The sequence below is a fragment of the Tyto alba genome, unplaced genomic scaffold (assembly GCF_018691265.1).
Source record: "Tyto alba isolate M040663 unplaced genomic scaffold, T.alba_DEE_v4.0 Super-Scaffold_6, whole genome shotgun sequence".
Lineage (NCBI taxonomy): Eukaryota > Metazoa > Chordata > Aves > Strigiformes > Tytonidae > Tyto > Tyto alba.
In genome coordinates, this window is record NW_024881327.1 from 26218516 (window position 1) to 26234334 (window position 15819).

The 15819-nt window shown below is 40.3% G+C and overlaps 1 protein-coding gene and 1 long non-coding RNA gene across 11 annotated transcripts in view; one reads left to right on the forward strand and one right to left on the reverse strand.

Moving 5' to 3' along the window:
- Positions 1 to 13122, reverse strand: part of FIP1L1 (factor interacting with PAPOLA and CPSF1) — a 45262-nt gene extending 32140 nt beyond the window's left edge. For 2 of the 10 annotated variants that reach the window (XM_032998992.2, XM_032998989.2), the window contains exons 1-8: positions 12354 to 12741; positions 11606 to 11645; positions 8568 to 8625; positions 4970 to 5073; positions 2725 to 2786; positions 2436 to 2543; positions 1146 to 1276; positions 793 to 861 (exon numbers count right to left, since the gene is read on the reverse strand). In XM_032998992.2, the coding sequence (XP_032854883.2) occupies positions 793 to 861; positions 1146 to 1276; positions 2436 to 2543; positions 2725 to 2786; positions 4970 to 5073; positions 8568 to 8625; positions 11606 to 11645; positions 12354 to 12435 (654 nt within the window). In that variant the 5' untranslated portion in view covers positions 12436 to 12741. Of the gene's footprint in view, positions 1 to 792; positions 862 to 1145; positions 1277 to 2435; positions 2544 to 2724; positions 2787 to 4969; positions 5074 to 8567; positions 8626 to 11605; positions 11646 to 12353; positions 12742 to 12989 lie in introns of those variants that run through there. The other 8 variants (XM_032998996.2, XM_032998995.2, XM_032998998.2 and 5 more) reach the window with 7 other exon arrangements.
- Positions 12019 to 13872, forward strand: LOC122154870. Its single transcript, XR_006167008.1, has 2 exons — positions 12019 to 12123; positions 13452 to 13872. It is a non-coding gene; the product is annotated as an uncharacterized LOC122154870 (long non-coding RNA).
- Positions 13873 to 15819: the final 1947 nt, after the last annotated feature.

A 15819-nucleotide genomic window follows, 5' to 3' on the forward strand; every position in this document is an offset into this window, starting at 1 on the left:
CTCAAGTAGCATATGAGGGAAAAAAAAAAACATACCTGTCTACAATTGACACTTCTGTCACAGGAGTATACAGAAGAAAGCAACAGACAGTTCCAAGTCAGTTTAATGACAGTTCAAGAATAAAAATGACTGCATATTGAAAATAAACAAAATAAATAACCTTCGTATTTTAATTTCAACTTTAGTATCAAATGAAAGAGTAAATGAGAAAAGCAGTTGACAAAAACGTTCAATCCTTAAGATAAATATCGTCATAAAGATTTTTCTGCTCTCTGAATATCAGCATTTCCGAATGGAAAAATATTATATACAATTTGATTTATTGCCATCTAATCCCAAAAGGACAACAGAAAAATATGAAAGATTGATTTTCACATCTCAGAGTTGTCAAGGATAAGGGTTACAAAACACAGTAAGGACTACAAGGCCACAGGAAAAATAAACATGCCATAACCTACAAAAGCTTCCCCAGCACATCTGCACAAATTCTTTAATCTGCACAAACAAATGCACTACAACTAAAAATAAACCATCACATAAAGAAAAATTAGTTTCACTGTGAAATCTGTTAGTTCACCAGGCCGCTAACTCACATGCTTGCAGAAGGGTGACGAACAAAGCAACATTTTTTAATCAGCCTTTTGTGACATACGCAGAAAGTCACTGATGTAAGATGAGAGTTTGAAATAATGGCTATATCCATTTCAGTTGTTCTTCTATCAGTCTGTGGTGGCATGGGAAGCAATACTCAACAAAAATGAGAGCAACCAACAAAAGTTTACTAAAATTCACCTTAAAAAGATGGTATCTGCCATCGAGAATCTCTGCACTTGGTCTTACTTCCATAGCATTGTCTTCAGCCTAAGTTAGATAACACATTGCCCATTAAGATACCATACAACTCTTAAGTGATGGGCCACAATCTGAATAATGGTACAGATGCAATCTAGCTGTAGCTAGTCTGTCACACTATCCACACAAATTGCCAGTGAAGCAACACAGAAACACTCTAGGTCTAGGGGTGTGGGGGGGGTCAGGTGCAAACTCTAACATGCACACTGAACTGGGTAGAACAAGCTTATGACACACAAGCAGCTTTACAGGGGAAAAAGCATGTAGAATACTACAAAAGTTGTAATAATTACCGTAATTTTATTTGTAGTTGAGGTAACTGGTAAAATTTCAAGACCCATTCGTATTCTCTTTTGTTTTTCACAGTAAGCTTTCCAGGTATCTTCATTGAACCCATAGTTGAAATAATCAGAAAGATCAGCCCCTTTAAATAGAAAAGCATACGTTTTTAGGCCATTACAAAGTTAATCTTTCCTTTGCTGAACATACATATATCTCTATTTATAACACCAAAATGGATTAGGTATTGATCTAAAAACACACTACTGAAATGTACAATACAGTCTTACATCAGTAAACATAAGAGTATTCACAGCTAAGACTACAAACACAGTAAAATTTAGTCAGAAAGAATATCTCGCCTAGCATCCTGTCTCAGGGATCAAAGAAGATACTTAGAGAATATCATAGGAAATTATAAACCCCATATCTTTACAGTAGGATAAATGTAAGATCTACAGGTTTGCTGTATGTTCAGTGAAGAACCACTCCCTTTTGCTTATTCTGTATTTGACTCCTCATTTTGTTTTGACTCCTAGTTTCATCTGATGTCACAAAGTAGTTTTATTCTGAGAGAGACCAGACGTAATTGAAACGCACAGCATGTATTTCAAATAGCTAACAATTCAAACACCAAGATATTACCAAAGGCTTCTTTTTTTTCCATTTTGTAGACACTATTTTCATTGCCAAAGCAATATGCAAATACTAGAAAAAAACTATACCCAGCAGCAAGATGTACTGCCATGAAAAAAACCCCACCAACACCAGTATAAGACAAGTTTGGCCAAATCACTTGAGCCAACCATACAATACACACAGGAGATTTATGGAAAGCCCACGTGGTACCAGCCTGCCTCTTCAAAGCTTATGGATGCCTATGTGAACACAAAGAAGCACAAGCAGCTATGTGTCACCATTCTTCATGCTCAAACCTGCCAGAACTATTTTCCATTTTGCTTTATCTTCAGTCCTATGACACAGGCCAATGGCAGTAACCTTCACAGAAATACACATTTCCAAGGAGAGTTCAGGATAGGCATTTACTTAAAAAAATAAAGGGCATGTCCTACAGTCTCTTTTTGCTGACATATGCGCAGGACATATAGTAAGAAACATGGCACACCCACACACTCTGTGGCACAGCACAAAGGCAACAAGTAACTTAGCTGCTTTTTACAAAGTTATATTGTACAGTATCATCTAGCTACAGGTAGATAACATCTACATGTAGTAAACAGGAATTATTGTTAAGATAACCTACTGAATATCTACGTATCAGTTAACATAAACCAGAGCATTACCTGGCTTTCTCCAAGGTTTATCTTCAAAAGAATCTAAATCTACCTCCAGAAGTGGCACACCATTAATACTCCCTGGTGCATCTAGATCAACCCCTTTAACTTTTGCACCTGTGAAGGAAAGTTAGAAAGTTAGAGCCTTCTGTCTCTACCAAATGTAACACACAAAATAGAAATAAAAAGTCAGATTTCAATTTATTAAAAAGTTTTAGAAGTGAAAATTATTTTCTTCATCCAAAACAATCAAACATTTTTTGCATTTTTACTACTATTACTGTGTAAATTTTCTTACCAGAAGATCCATAAGCTCGTCCTCCTGTCTTAATATTGAGATTCACAGGTGCTGCTCCATAACTTAAAGAAATTAACAAAAAACTGAATTAGACTGAGAAAACTCTTAAAACAGAAGAAAACACAAAACAAGAGTTAGCTAGATCCAGAAACAAACTGGACCCAGGCTCAATCGCCATCTTGAATCTCTAGTTTTCCAAGCTGGTAACACTGTAAAAGTAAAGAGATCAGCCTAGGAGGAAGAGAGTATACCTTTCTATGCTCAGTAGCAACTTCTCCAACTAATAAACAGTTGTGAAGCAAGTCCCAGTCACTCTTCCTGAGTTGAAAGGATAAAGACCTTGATAGAAACAAGAATGGACAGAACCAGAAGAGAGAAAGGAAAAATGAAGTTCATTTAGGGATACAGATGACACTCTGGGGATTAGAATAAAAATTAAAAAAAAAAAAAAAAAAAAAGCGCTGACAGATCCTTTTTTCTTTTTATAATTATTCCACTTAATCTGTACAGAAGTGGGAAACACAAGCATTTATCTACCATGACTGAAAAGCTGTCTGTTTCAAAGTACTTCTAGCAATCACCTATCCTTATGAACAACAGAAAGGTATGTAACATTTCACTTTCTAAAATACTTGAGAGCTTTCTTTATAAAAATGCACTCAAATATAGACACTGAACTGTTTTAACTACCTTAGGAACTACAAGTATTATTCATTTGGAACACCAAGAGCTAGCTTTCACTCCCATTTGCGTGCAATATAGCTCATCCTCACAGGTGGTATCCACCCATAAACATAATTAGATTAGCATATAATTAGAAGGCAGTGTACAGTTTAAGGTATCACTTCCATGCAGTTTTAGTTTTCATTCAAGTGCTACAATAGCATAAAACCAACACAAAATATCCAACCTTCTGATCTGCCATGCTGTATTTGTGCATGACTTTGTCAAACAGATCTTAAGGGGTTTTTTAAACAGCAGTTGACTACTATATGAAAAACCATTTAATCCTATAAAAAAAACTTGTTACACTTAAGTTAAAATGAACTGTAATGTTGAGTTTGTTTTAGATTACTGCCCTTCCATGAACTTTCTGTCCAATTTGTCCAGAAAAAAGGTTTTTCAGAAAACAACCACTTCTACATACAACTTTCTACTCCAATTAGATTTAGGATCATCTGCTCATTGTTTTCTGTATCCATGGAAGGAGCACCAGCAAATCCACTGAGAATATAAATCTAGTTTTGCTTTAGTCTCACAAAATTTGAGGTCACTGCCTATACCACAAGCATACTGCAAGTTACTGAAAACAGACAAATGAAGAACTGAAATACTTGCTACTTTTCACGTTACATTGATTCGCACAGTTAGTTCAGGATATGAAATACTGAAAGTTCAAAAATACTGTGTTTCAAAAACGAGTAGATCACCTGAATTCTAAAGTTAAGAACACAATAATATATATGAGTCAGACCTACCTGCAGACTTGTCATAATTCTATTAAGAAATGATGCCCTAGTAACTCCGGTTTTAATAAGCATAAAAACATAAGGATTGCCAAGACAAACAAGCAAACCACTTCCCTCAGAAAACTTCCACATAATGAAAAATAGTATTTCATTATTTGGGGTAAAATTAACACAGTTCAAAAGCATTCAGTGAAAAACTAGCCCTTTATCAAGAAAGAAGGAATATGGGGCAATAATAGTAGCAAAAAAATTCTCATATGGTACAAATGCCTAAACCATGATTTTGAGAAATTATCTCCAGAGACTGGCAGCTCCATCCTGAAGTACATTAAAATCTTATTTGAGAACATCAACAGGAATTGAAACTATAGAGGTCTAATTAGAACTGTATCTACTACAAACAGGAGCAAGGACAAATGTTTCTAATGTTCTCTGTGCCTATCACTCTACCATTTGCAACAAAAACGTCATCATCACAATAACGACACTAAAAACACTACATAACATAGCTATTCCATAATAAAAAACAATTCTCTACTTTACAAACTTAATACAATTATTTCTCAAAATCTGAAACAAAAATTAACTTGTACAATAGCTCTTCCTTTAAGACATTTCATTGATTTCATTTCACTTTTCTGTTTTCAAGTCATTATATCATTAAAAACTTTGTTAAAGAGCCGAATGATTTGACACTGACAAGTATTAAAGAGCCTGAATTGATAATTAAATGTAATCTTGAAAGTTCCCCCAGTTAACATTTGCAAGTAACTTACCCATACTGTGGAGCTCCTGTTTTAATATCCCCTATGGTGACTTGAACATCATCTTCATCATCATCACTATCACTATCACTGTCATCATCAGCCTCTGCCACCTTCTACGAAAGAAAAAGTCATTGCTTAGACAAAAACCAGTCACTTACCTTTACAGTGGAAAAATAATCCAGATAAAACTATCCATTCTAGAAATCTTCGAAAGAAGAAAATTCTCCTTTTCCTAGCCCTCAGAACTGAATAGCGTTAATTCAGAAGGCTCATCTGCTGAAATGCTACAAGTGTCTGAAACACCTGGAACAAAATAGCTAAGTATCTTTCATACTAAACTCTGTTTCTGAAACATGACAGTTCCTAAGTAAGCATAAAATAGTTTCCACTATCTAATATCCTTCTTCCCTTTATCTAGTTCATACACACCAGTTCTACTCTTTACCTTGTCACTCAGGAAAGAACTTAAAAGGTATGCAAGACTAGCTTCTTGCCATCCTCAATTACATATCTAGAGTAACCCAACTAAATGTTTTTCCAGTTGTAGATGAACACTGTGCTTCAGAGAAATCTATGCAGTTCCTAACATTAGTGAACTATATAAAATACTTGAGATTTTTCAGTGAACAGGCTGAAAAAACAGAAACAAGAACGCACTGCATGCTGTTCCATCCCATAGCATTCAAGCTTGCTTGTAAATAAAAGTGTCGTGCCAGTTCATACCAAGAGTTCATCTAGTTCAGTATTTTGCATGTTTGGTGTTTTGTTTTGATTTTCTCCCCCAGAGACCACAGAGAGAAGAAAACAGGGCAAACACAAATGATGCTCCTCCCTAAAGCTCTTCCAGCTGCTGATTATTATCAGCTCAGGCCATTTCCTAAGACATGGTTTGCCTATTTAGTAACACCCGATAGATCTTTCTCTCAGGTTCTTACCCAGACTTCGCTTGGACTCATATAAACTCCCATCAGTGACACCCTTTAGCAAGGAGTTCCATAGCACTGTCTACTGCATGAAGATCCAAACTTTTTTATTTGTTTTTCACCCTGGCTCCTATGACTTTCATTTAACAGTTCCAGTTGTCATATGAAAGGGATTGTGAGGAATCAATCCTTATTTGTAGTCCCCATACATGATTTTGTTAGCCTCCATCATACCCCAGGTCTGCACGTCTTCCAGGCTGAGAAGTCCTTGCCTACTTAGCCATTCCTTGTATAGAAGCTACCTTGATTACTCTTGCTGCTCTTCTTCTCCCAACCTTTTTCAGTTGAAGTAAAGCCTCTAAAACATGACAGGAATGGAACAGCACACAGAAATCAGGGTGCAACTGAACCATGATTTTATAGTATAATGATATCTTCCATTTTTTCTCTATTCATATTCTGCTACATCCCAAGGTTTAACTGCTTCTTAGACTCCAGACAAGAACTTAACCATCAATTTCATGGATCTTTCTACACAGTGCATCCCTCCTAAATAGTAATGATCAGCTCGGAGACCATTTTACTCGTAAACCTGTTTTTCCTCTCATGAACATCACTCTTCTTTTTCTATACGGAATTTCAACAACCATTTATTAACCAGTCAGTTCTTGACAGACAGTCTTTGCTCTTAATATCTTGAATAGCTTTGTAACATCACAAAACTTGTGATCCCACAACTTACCCCTTTCCCAAGTAATTTATAAGCACATTAAACAGCACCGGTTATGCACAACATTCCAGAGAATCCCCACTGGAGGTGACCTTCCTTCACGGTGAAAACTGAACCATTACTCCTACCCTCTGTTTTCATTTACACATCAATTATCCATGTGGGACTCATCCTATAGCTGCTTAGTTGTCTTAAAAGCCTTTGGTGAGGAACTTCTTCAAAAACTTTGTGGAATCTAGGTGAACTTTATCAACTAGGTCACCCTTATTCATATACCTGTTGAATCCTTCAGCAAAAGGCTGAACATACCTAAGCCAAGTTGATTCTGTCCAGGTCACCTTCAGATACCCAAGCACAGCTGAGCTCTAGCCCTTATCTATGATACCATTTATTAACCGGCCTGGTACATAAATGAGACAAAAATAAACAGCTGCACAGAATATAAGATGTTGGAGTGCAGTTCATCCTTGCTATACAACATTAACACAATTTACATGACAATTAAGAGTCTAATTAAGGTGGGGGGGGGGGGGGGAATCTAGATCAGTATTCTGTAAATGCAACTGAAGACACAAACCAACCTTTCAACGCCCCACTGCTGGAAAGTACAAGTTCATCACTCTCTCACACACCAGGCAACCCACACAGTGAAGAACCATTACAAATATATCGAACAGAAAATAAAATTTTGTCTGGAGCATGTACCTTTTCAACCAAACCCAATTTCACTTACAATGATTTCTTAGTTCCCTCCTCACAGAAATATTCACATTTTCTTATTCAACCAACTTGAACACCATCCATTTTTCTAGGTTGCTGGTGACCTTTCACGTGTGCCTTTTACCATGATGTTACCAATCTTCTGGAAATGTTCTGATGATATCCTAACAATGCTAGACTTTATATAGGTGAAAAATATAAAGATATGCAAGTACAAGGAAACTGTACCAATGAGGCTTTTCAGAAATATTTTAAAATCAGCAGGTCCAAAAAAGTATACTGTTGTCTCCTTGTACCTAACATATTAAATCTACTGCCCACTTACAGTATTAGCATTAGCACAAAAAGTCTTTGGGGCACTTAAAATAAAGAGCTTTTCATTTTAAACAACTGAAGAAAGTTTTGCAAACTTTTATAATTTTTTTCCCCCACCTTTAAATTAGTTGTAATTTCTTTCATAAGTAATTAGACTTATTGAAAAAATATACTTTTGAGAGAAGCCAGCCCTTAAAACTTGCACAAATATAATGATAATGGTTTCTGCACCGTTTAAGAGACTTCTTGCAAGATATAAGCTAAAAAATCCCAGTGAAGTAAAATTACAATTCAGTCATAGAACAGGTTTAAACTGTTCCCATTCACAGCAAACTGAGGCCTTTTATCAACATTACAACTGTAAATTTAATTTCCTAGTCCTTTTCTTCATCATACTAACACTGGAGTTAAGACATACTGAACACTGAAGACTACTACCAACCAAGTCTGTTAAGTTGCCTCTGAAAGCAACATGTAAGTCATCTCTTGATCCATATTTACATATAGTTCTGCAAATGCTGATTTTTATCACGTTCAAAAAAGAAAAATGATCAGAGGATTTTATTTTCCTAATAGTGAGGAAAAATAGAGTATAATTTTGAAAAGGATGTCTTTGAGAAAAGACAGCTGTCTTGAAGAACTGTCTTTCCACTGCAAGAAACTGGAAACACTATTCATTTCACTATTCATTTATTTTCTGTGTTAGATTTAAAAAGTGGACTGCAACTGGAAATTGGTTTTCCTAATTTAGTAATTTCTACAGAGTTTCTGCAGATAGTGTCAAAAACATTTCAGAAAACAAAAACAAAGGCATACACTTATGCATTAATTAATTTAATTATAAGTCCAAGCCAAACTAAGAATACCCCATAAACCAAAACAAATTAAAGCAGTATTTCAAAAACACATTTGAAACTACCGTTTTCACAACGCCATTTTCTGCAGCTTCCTCTTCATTTCCAGGTGGCGGTGGAACACTTAAACAAAAACAAACAGGAAAACGTGAAAGGTGAAACCAGGTATGTATGAACATATTATTTCACATATATCAGCTAATGATGAAAAAAATGCCTTGCTACATCATTCCAGCAAAGAACCAAAGCTCCAGCTATCTTTTGCATTAATTACAAAAAAAAACCAATGGTAATTTATTTTAAAAATTTTCTACACAAATGTAACTTTGTATTAGCAGGATAATATTTAGCATCATAAATCATAGTAAGTGGATGTTTGTAGAATAGTTGGCAGTAATAAGGCACTACACCTGGGTCCTCTTTTGAAATCAAACTGAAATCTTCCATAATATATGAAGGGAGAATAACAGCTTTTTTTTTTTTTTTTTGTCCCTGAAGATTGACACTTTCCAAAGACATAATGGAAAAAACATTTAAATATCCATATGTAATATTGCACTGAATCAAACTTCTCACACAGGCATTGTGAAATTTTCTTCCGCCATATGGAATAGCTACAATTTAATGATAAATTCAATTATGCTTTAACTGTAGACTGGAAAAGGTAAAAATTTCAAAACTACCAGTCCATCTCAAATGACCAGAACTGTCAAATTCATGCAAATGAGCTGTCTCACTGGGCTTACTTACTGCTGCTTCTTACACAGCAAAATTTTAATTTCCACATTTCCATTAACTGTTAGGATGTTGCACCACAAATGGCAGAGAAAGCAAGGAGCAATTTAGAAACAATATTATTTCACTGAAATTTCTGAAACTGAGTGAGCAACTGCCAAATTTTATTGAATATGATGATTTTGATCCCATCTTCTGTTGACAAAATACTCACTCATGAGTGTTGCACCAAAACCCCAACACAGCCCAGGTATAGCCCCAGGATGCAAGCCTGATCATTTCACTTCATCAACCAGTAAAATGACCGCCTAGATACAGAACCTGAATAAAACCTCATAATTTTTATATATATGAAGAATGCCAAAACTACAAGGCCAGAAACCAAAACTCTTAACAGGTAAACTGTCAGCACACTTCCAGAGTTCCAAACGCAACTCCTAAGATGGATAAGCTGCCATTTGTTATGTTTTTTAGTCCATAACTTATGTATGGAGGCAGTCAAATGCCAAGCTTTCTTGACCAGAAACTGGAGTAAAACACCATTGTTTCTGAAGATTATTTTAGTTGCCATGCAAGTAATTTTCTTAAACAACAGTAATTCTGACAAAGGGTACCAAGCCAAGGAAAGGTAACTGAACACAAGGAATCAACTGATATAGAATAACTTCCAAATAAAAAGCAAGTAAATAATTAGAATTCTTTGTCTGGAAAATAAATTACTCAAGACAAATGCAACAGAGGTCTACAAAACTGTTAAGTGACATGGAAAAGGTGTCAAGAAACAATTAATACAAGAACTAATTAGAATCAAATAATTGCATCTAGTAGCTCCTGCAAACCATACTGTATGTAGTCAAGTGGTGGATGTCATTACTGCTGTACCACACTGTGCATGTCAGAAGTCGATGTCAATTCAACTGAGCAAGCTTGCAGACAAGAGGTCCACCAAGGCTAACTAAATTCAAGAGTTCTCATTGAAAAAATCTCAGTTGACCGGAAGTATTTATAGAAAATAACACTGCATGGTTTTTTGTATTGGTTTCCCCTTTGTTTGATTTTTCTTGACAATCAACAATTTCCAGAGTTTATCAGCTGTGAGACTTGTTTCATTCAGTATGTGAAACTGAATCCCATTTCCAATTAGTCCTTGCTATTAACCTCCATCAACTAGATACTCAAACGAACATCTTTGTGCTTTCTCTCATACAGCTCCTTATAACTCAAGCAGGATCCCTCAAATACTTCCAAAGCTTGTTCTAAATATCTTTCAAATACTCTTACTAATAAAAAAAAAACCCAACCCCAAAACCCTAAGCAGATGTGTTATGCGACCTGCACATCAAACTAGCTGGCAATCCCCCACTAGTTCCTTGTGTTCATCTTTCTGTAATCTGTACATTTTAAACACTGTAAAAAGATAAGTATATTTACCAAGTCAAGGGAGGTGATTCTCCCCTTCTATTCCACTTTTGTGAGACCCCACCTGCAGTGCTGTGTCCAGCTCTGGGGACCCCAACATAAGAAGGACAGGGACCTGCTCGAGCAGGTCCAGAGGAGGCCACAAAGATGACCAGGGGGCTGGAGCACCTCCCTGATGAGGACAGGCTGAGAGAGTTGGGGTCATTCAGCCCGGAGAAGAGAAGGCTCCAGGCAGACCTTATAGCGGCCTTCCAGTACTTAAAGGGGGCTACAGGAAAGGTGGGGAGGGACTCTTCATCAAGGGGTGTAGGGATAGGATGAGGGGTAATGATTTTAAACTGAAAGAGGTTAGATTTAGATAAGATATAAGGAAGAAATTCTTTATTGTGAGGGTGGTGAGACACTGGCACAGGTTGCCCAGAGCAGCTGTGGCTGCCCCCTCCCTGGCAGGGCTCAAGGCCAGGCTGGACGGGGCTTTGAGCACCCTGGTCTGGTGGAAGGTGTCCCTGCCCGTGGCAGGGGGGCTGGAACTAGATGATCTTTAAGGTCCCTTCCAACCCAAACCATTCTATGATATGATTCTTTGGGAGACAGACTGTGTTTTAATTTCTAAATTATCTAGAATAAGTGAAGTTCTGATCCATTACTAAGACTGCAAAGCACAATGATTACAGAAATAAGAGGCCTGCTGTCATTTTGTGAGGTGCTATTGCAGTCCTAACAGTTAAAATTTAAAATAACTTTAACAGTCAAGTACCCTAATTTCACAGGTAAAACCATTTCACAAAAAGTCATCGTTCTAGCAAACCAAGCATACTAACTTAAGGAGATTTTCAAATACACCAGCATATGTTAAGGTGCTATGGTCTTTCAAGCAGCTGGGAAGAATGCAATGAACAGAGTTTTTGTGCAGCCATGCTACAGAACTTCTAGCTGTCAAGATACTCACCTAGCTTTTTCTTCCTCTGGTCTCTCTGCTTCATTTTCATCTACCACAAGAGAAAAGAAACACAGTAGTTAAGAATAAAATCCCCTGAATACCAACTATGATAGGTATCTTGCCATACAGTTTATTAGGCAACTCTTCAGTTTACTACTGAGACATTTTTATAATGTTTCAATTGTGAAATCAGCCCAGCAGCCCCCTAAGTCCTCACAGTGCACTGTACTGACAGGTACAGGGGCAGGGTTTAGCTTACAGGTTTCATTACGATCTGAATGTAAAGAAAGTCCTGAAAGTTGTCAATAAAGTTGATGCACGAAAGGTTAAGGCTGCTTCGGGACTTCAACGCTGGGAGCCTGGCCAGGGTGGGTAGTGGGGGGTATAAAAGGCTCGGCCGCCGCAGGTGTGCCTGTGGGCCGGGAGTGCCATGCGGGCCTGCCGCCGCGGGGGAGGGGGCCGCGCACAGGCCCGGGACGGCACCGCCGGAGGGCTGGCCAGGAGGAGGGGACTCGGCAACCACGGAGGTGGTGGGACGCGGGTGGGGGGGGAGAGGACGGGGGACCCTTTTAAACAGCCGCCGGCCAGCCGCGCTCGGCGGGCAGGTTGCGGGCCTCGCCGGCCTGGCGAGGCGGAGCACGCCGCGGCCTACCCGCCTTCCCCCCCCCGCCTCCGCCGGGGCAGAGCGGAGCGCCGGGCCGGCGTGCGGGGGGGGAGGTGGGCTTGGGGGGGGGGGGGTGTCTGGGAAGGTCCGTACCGCCATAGAGCCACTCCTCCTCCTCGTCTCCGGCGGCCCCACCGAGGTCCGCAGACAGCCGCTCCACCTCGCCGGTAGACATGGCCGCCTCCCCGCGGGACGCGAGGGCCCGGGCCCGGCGGCGCCGGCGCCTCCCGCCGCTGAGGCAGCACCGCCGGGCCTCCACCGGCGCCCCGGGCCGCGACCGGGCGGCGACCGGGGGTGGTGGTGGTGGAGGGGGAGGTGGGTTAGGATCTCCCGGGCGGGCGGCCTAACGCCACCGCTCGCGGAGGAACCGCCGCCGCCTGCTCGGCGCTTCCCCTCCCCCGCCGAGTGAGTGACACGCACAGGAAGCGGGCCCGGCCCGGCCCCGCGGCGCCCTGGGCACGGGCATGCGGGGGGCGGCCCGGCGGCGCCCGGCTGCGCAGCCAGGGGCGGAGAGGGCGCCGGGGGGGGGGGGGGGGGCGGGCGCGGCCCGGCGCCCTCTGCGCACCCCGCGGGGCCGCGCGTGGGGAGAAGCGGAGGGGCCTGCTGGCTACCCGCGGAGGGGGAGCGGGCCGGGGGAGAGAGGCCGTGCGGCCAGGCCGGGGGCTGTCCGGCCCCGCTGCCCCCCCGGCCGGTTCCCCGCTCTGTGCTCAGCCGGTCGCCGGGACTCACCTCGGCTGCGCCTTCCCGAGGCGCGGCGTGCCTGCCGGAGCCGCCTTCCCTTCCTCTCCCTGCCCTCTGTCTCCGCTGCTCTCGGCGGTCCTTGTGCTCTTCTGCGTCCCCAAACGCCCGTCCGTCCCCCCGGCAGGGAGCACCGGCGGCGCGGCGACCTCTTCTAGGGCATCCTCGCCCATTTCCAGAAGCGGGACTTGACCAAACACACGTACAGTCCGGTGCCGTGCTTCTACTGGCGGCTGATGGCAGCTGCCGGGGGGGAGCGTAACCGCAGGATAAACACTCTGCTACTTCTATTAGTACTGTCCTAGCCCTCAGCTCAGGGGCTTTCCCAGCTGGAGGGAATATTTTAGGTTTAACAACTCTTTGTAGATTCCCCCTTCCCCCCTCCAAGTTGCCTGATTTTATTTTTAGCTCCAGTAAGAGTTTAACATTCATCGTGTGCTGTGAGTGTTACAGAGAGCAACTATGCATTTTGTGAAGAAACTGCTCTACTTTAAAAGTGGTGGGAAGTACCAAGCCATTTTTACTGATGATTTGCTGACTTTACATCCATGAATGCTGCATGAACAACTGCAAGATTCATGAGAAAATTTAAGTACCAACTGTTGTCAAAACAAGTTTTGACCAGTTGTGTGTACAGATGGGGTCTTCGGCATCCTAGGATGTTTGTGAAAACTAAAAAAGGGACCCCCTTTTCACAGTGGGATGGCTTGTGAAAAATCAGACCAGAGGGCTTGACTGTATTATAAACATATCACAACTCTGGGTGGGGGAAGCTTATTCTTCGAATTGCCTGCATAGAGAACCTTGTTGTAAAGTTTCATGTGTGGCATGACATTTCACTGGAGTTCACGTGAATAAACTACCTTCCCAAACAGCCTTTTTTTTTTTTTTTTTTCCCCTGAAATTAAATGTTCGGGTGTCATGAACAAATCCTTAATTATGTGGTGTAATTGAGTAGGTTTTCATCATGCAATTCCATTTTTTATACAATAAGTAGTGGAGTCAGCAAAGGTGTTTTTCTCCCAAAACATTTCTAGACACTTTTTTTACCGTGAATTTGTATTGTAGTATCTCTTACTGGGCATCAGTGTCTGCGTTCATTTTCATTCCTGTTTTATTTTCCTGACCATCTAGTGCACTTCTGGCTGCTATTAAAGGACATGGTAGAACTCTAATAGTTTCCCTGGACTGCAGACAGAAGGCAGAAGAAAGGAAGTATGTTTGTGGTAAACACCACAAAGAGAAATCAGGAGTAGGTGTAGAACATAAAATCTCTTAAAATACATCAATGCAGATCCTCTAAGCAGTTTTCCTCCTCAAAACCTTTAAACAGACATCACATTGAGCTGTTGGTCACATAAATATCCACCTTGAGCAGCTTGAACACTGGAAGATGACCCAAGATGGCATTTCAACTCCTGCCCTCAAAGGTAAACACTCCCACCAGTCCCAGGCCCTGGAAAGGACCTTGCAGTTTCTCCTGCAAGTTGGGGCCTGAAAAGGCTTCTCCCAAGGCCCTGAGTAGCTAAAAGGCTGAGGACAGAAGAAGATGTCTTTGAGAGCTGCATAAACATCTTAACTCAGGGGTTACACTCTAGCAAACCCACAAAAAGATACCAAGTTAGTGGGAACCCTTTAATGCAGTTCTTTTGCTAACATGGTAGTTGTAAATTTGCACATGGGATAGAATAAGCTGTAAAAGCTACTTGGATAATTTGCTTTGTAATTTAACCACTGTGCTTTAAACTGATTAATGCCATTTTTTCTTCTGGCTAGTAATCCTGTTTTTTTGTTTTGTTTTTTTTTTTTCAACATTAGCATATGCAGAACTAGTTGCAGTCAGTACAGTACTTATAAAGTAAAAAAGCCATTTTTTTTTCTTAAAAAAGCATCTGCTGTTTTGATAATGTCTGAAAAAAACCCACAACCTTTTAAAAAAGGTGATTAAAGAGTTGGACAAGCCATAATATATCTAGCTTTAGTCCATGGCACTCAAGCATAAAGCAAAAGCTCAGAGATGCATAATCTCTGAAGTAATTCAATCTGAGAGAAAGATAATTCTACTGGTGTATAAATCCAGGGGCACACTGGTTAACCATCCCCAATCCTTTTTTGGCATTCATTTTCCAAATCAAAATAGTTGAGAAGGCTATTAACTTTTTATTTTCCTAGCATCGTAAAGTTTTATGCCCTAAAATTAAAATAACAGCTTAGATTGGAACAGCACAAAGATGTAAATCTGAATTTGGATAAGGGAAGAATGCATCAAGGTATGAATGTGCATGGAGCCGACTGGAAGGAGAGGATTTAATTTCGTTACTAGAAATCTGGTGATTCCACATTACTCTTGTTTTTTGGTGTTCTGAGACCAGCTGAATCTGCCAGGGACCAAAGGTCAGTTAAGGTAGTGGATGAACTAATTAAATCATTTCTATTATTGTTGTTAATCCCACTGTGTTAGAAAAAGTGCCCTCCTCATTCTGTACTAAGGAGGTTGCTCAAGTAAAATACTATGTAGAACACAGACTTGCAAGTGAGCCATCCATTCTCTGGGAGGAAGAATTTGTAGATGCCTATTATGGCACTTTTTTCTAGTTAGCTTTGAAATTGATTTTGAGGTCAAGAGTTTTTTAAAGGAGAAATGGAATGAAATTGTCATATATCTCCAACTGTGTATCACAAAAGTTGCATTTATTAAAAGAGAATCTTGTTGCTAGCTTGTCAACCACTGGATTTGTTAATACTAACACAAGAAATACAGAATTATAGGACAGGGAATGGAAGTTTCACCTTGGTGGTGCTGTACTTTTAAAAAAGTATC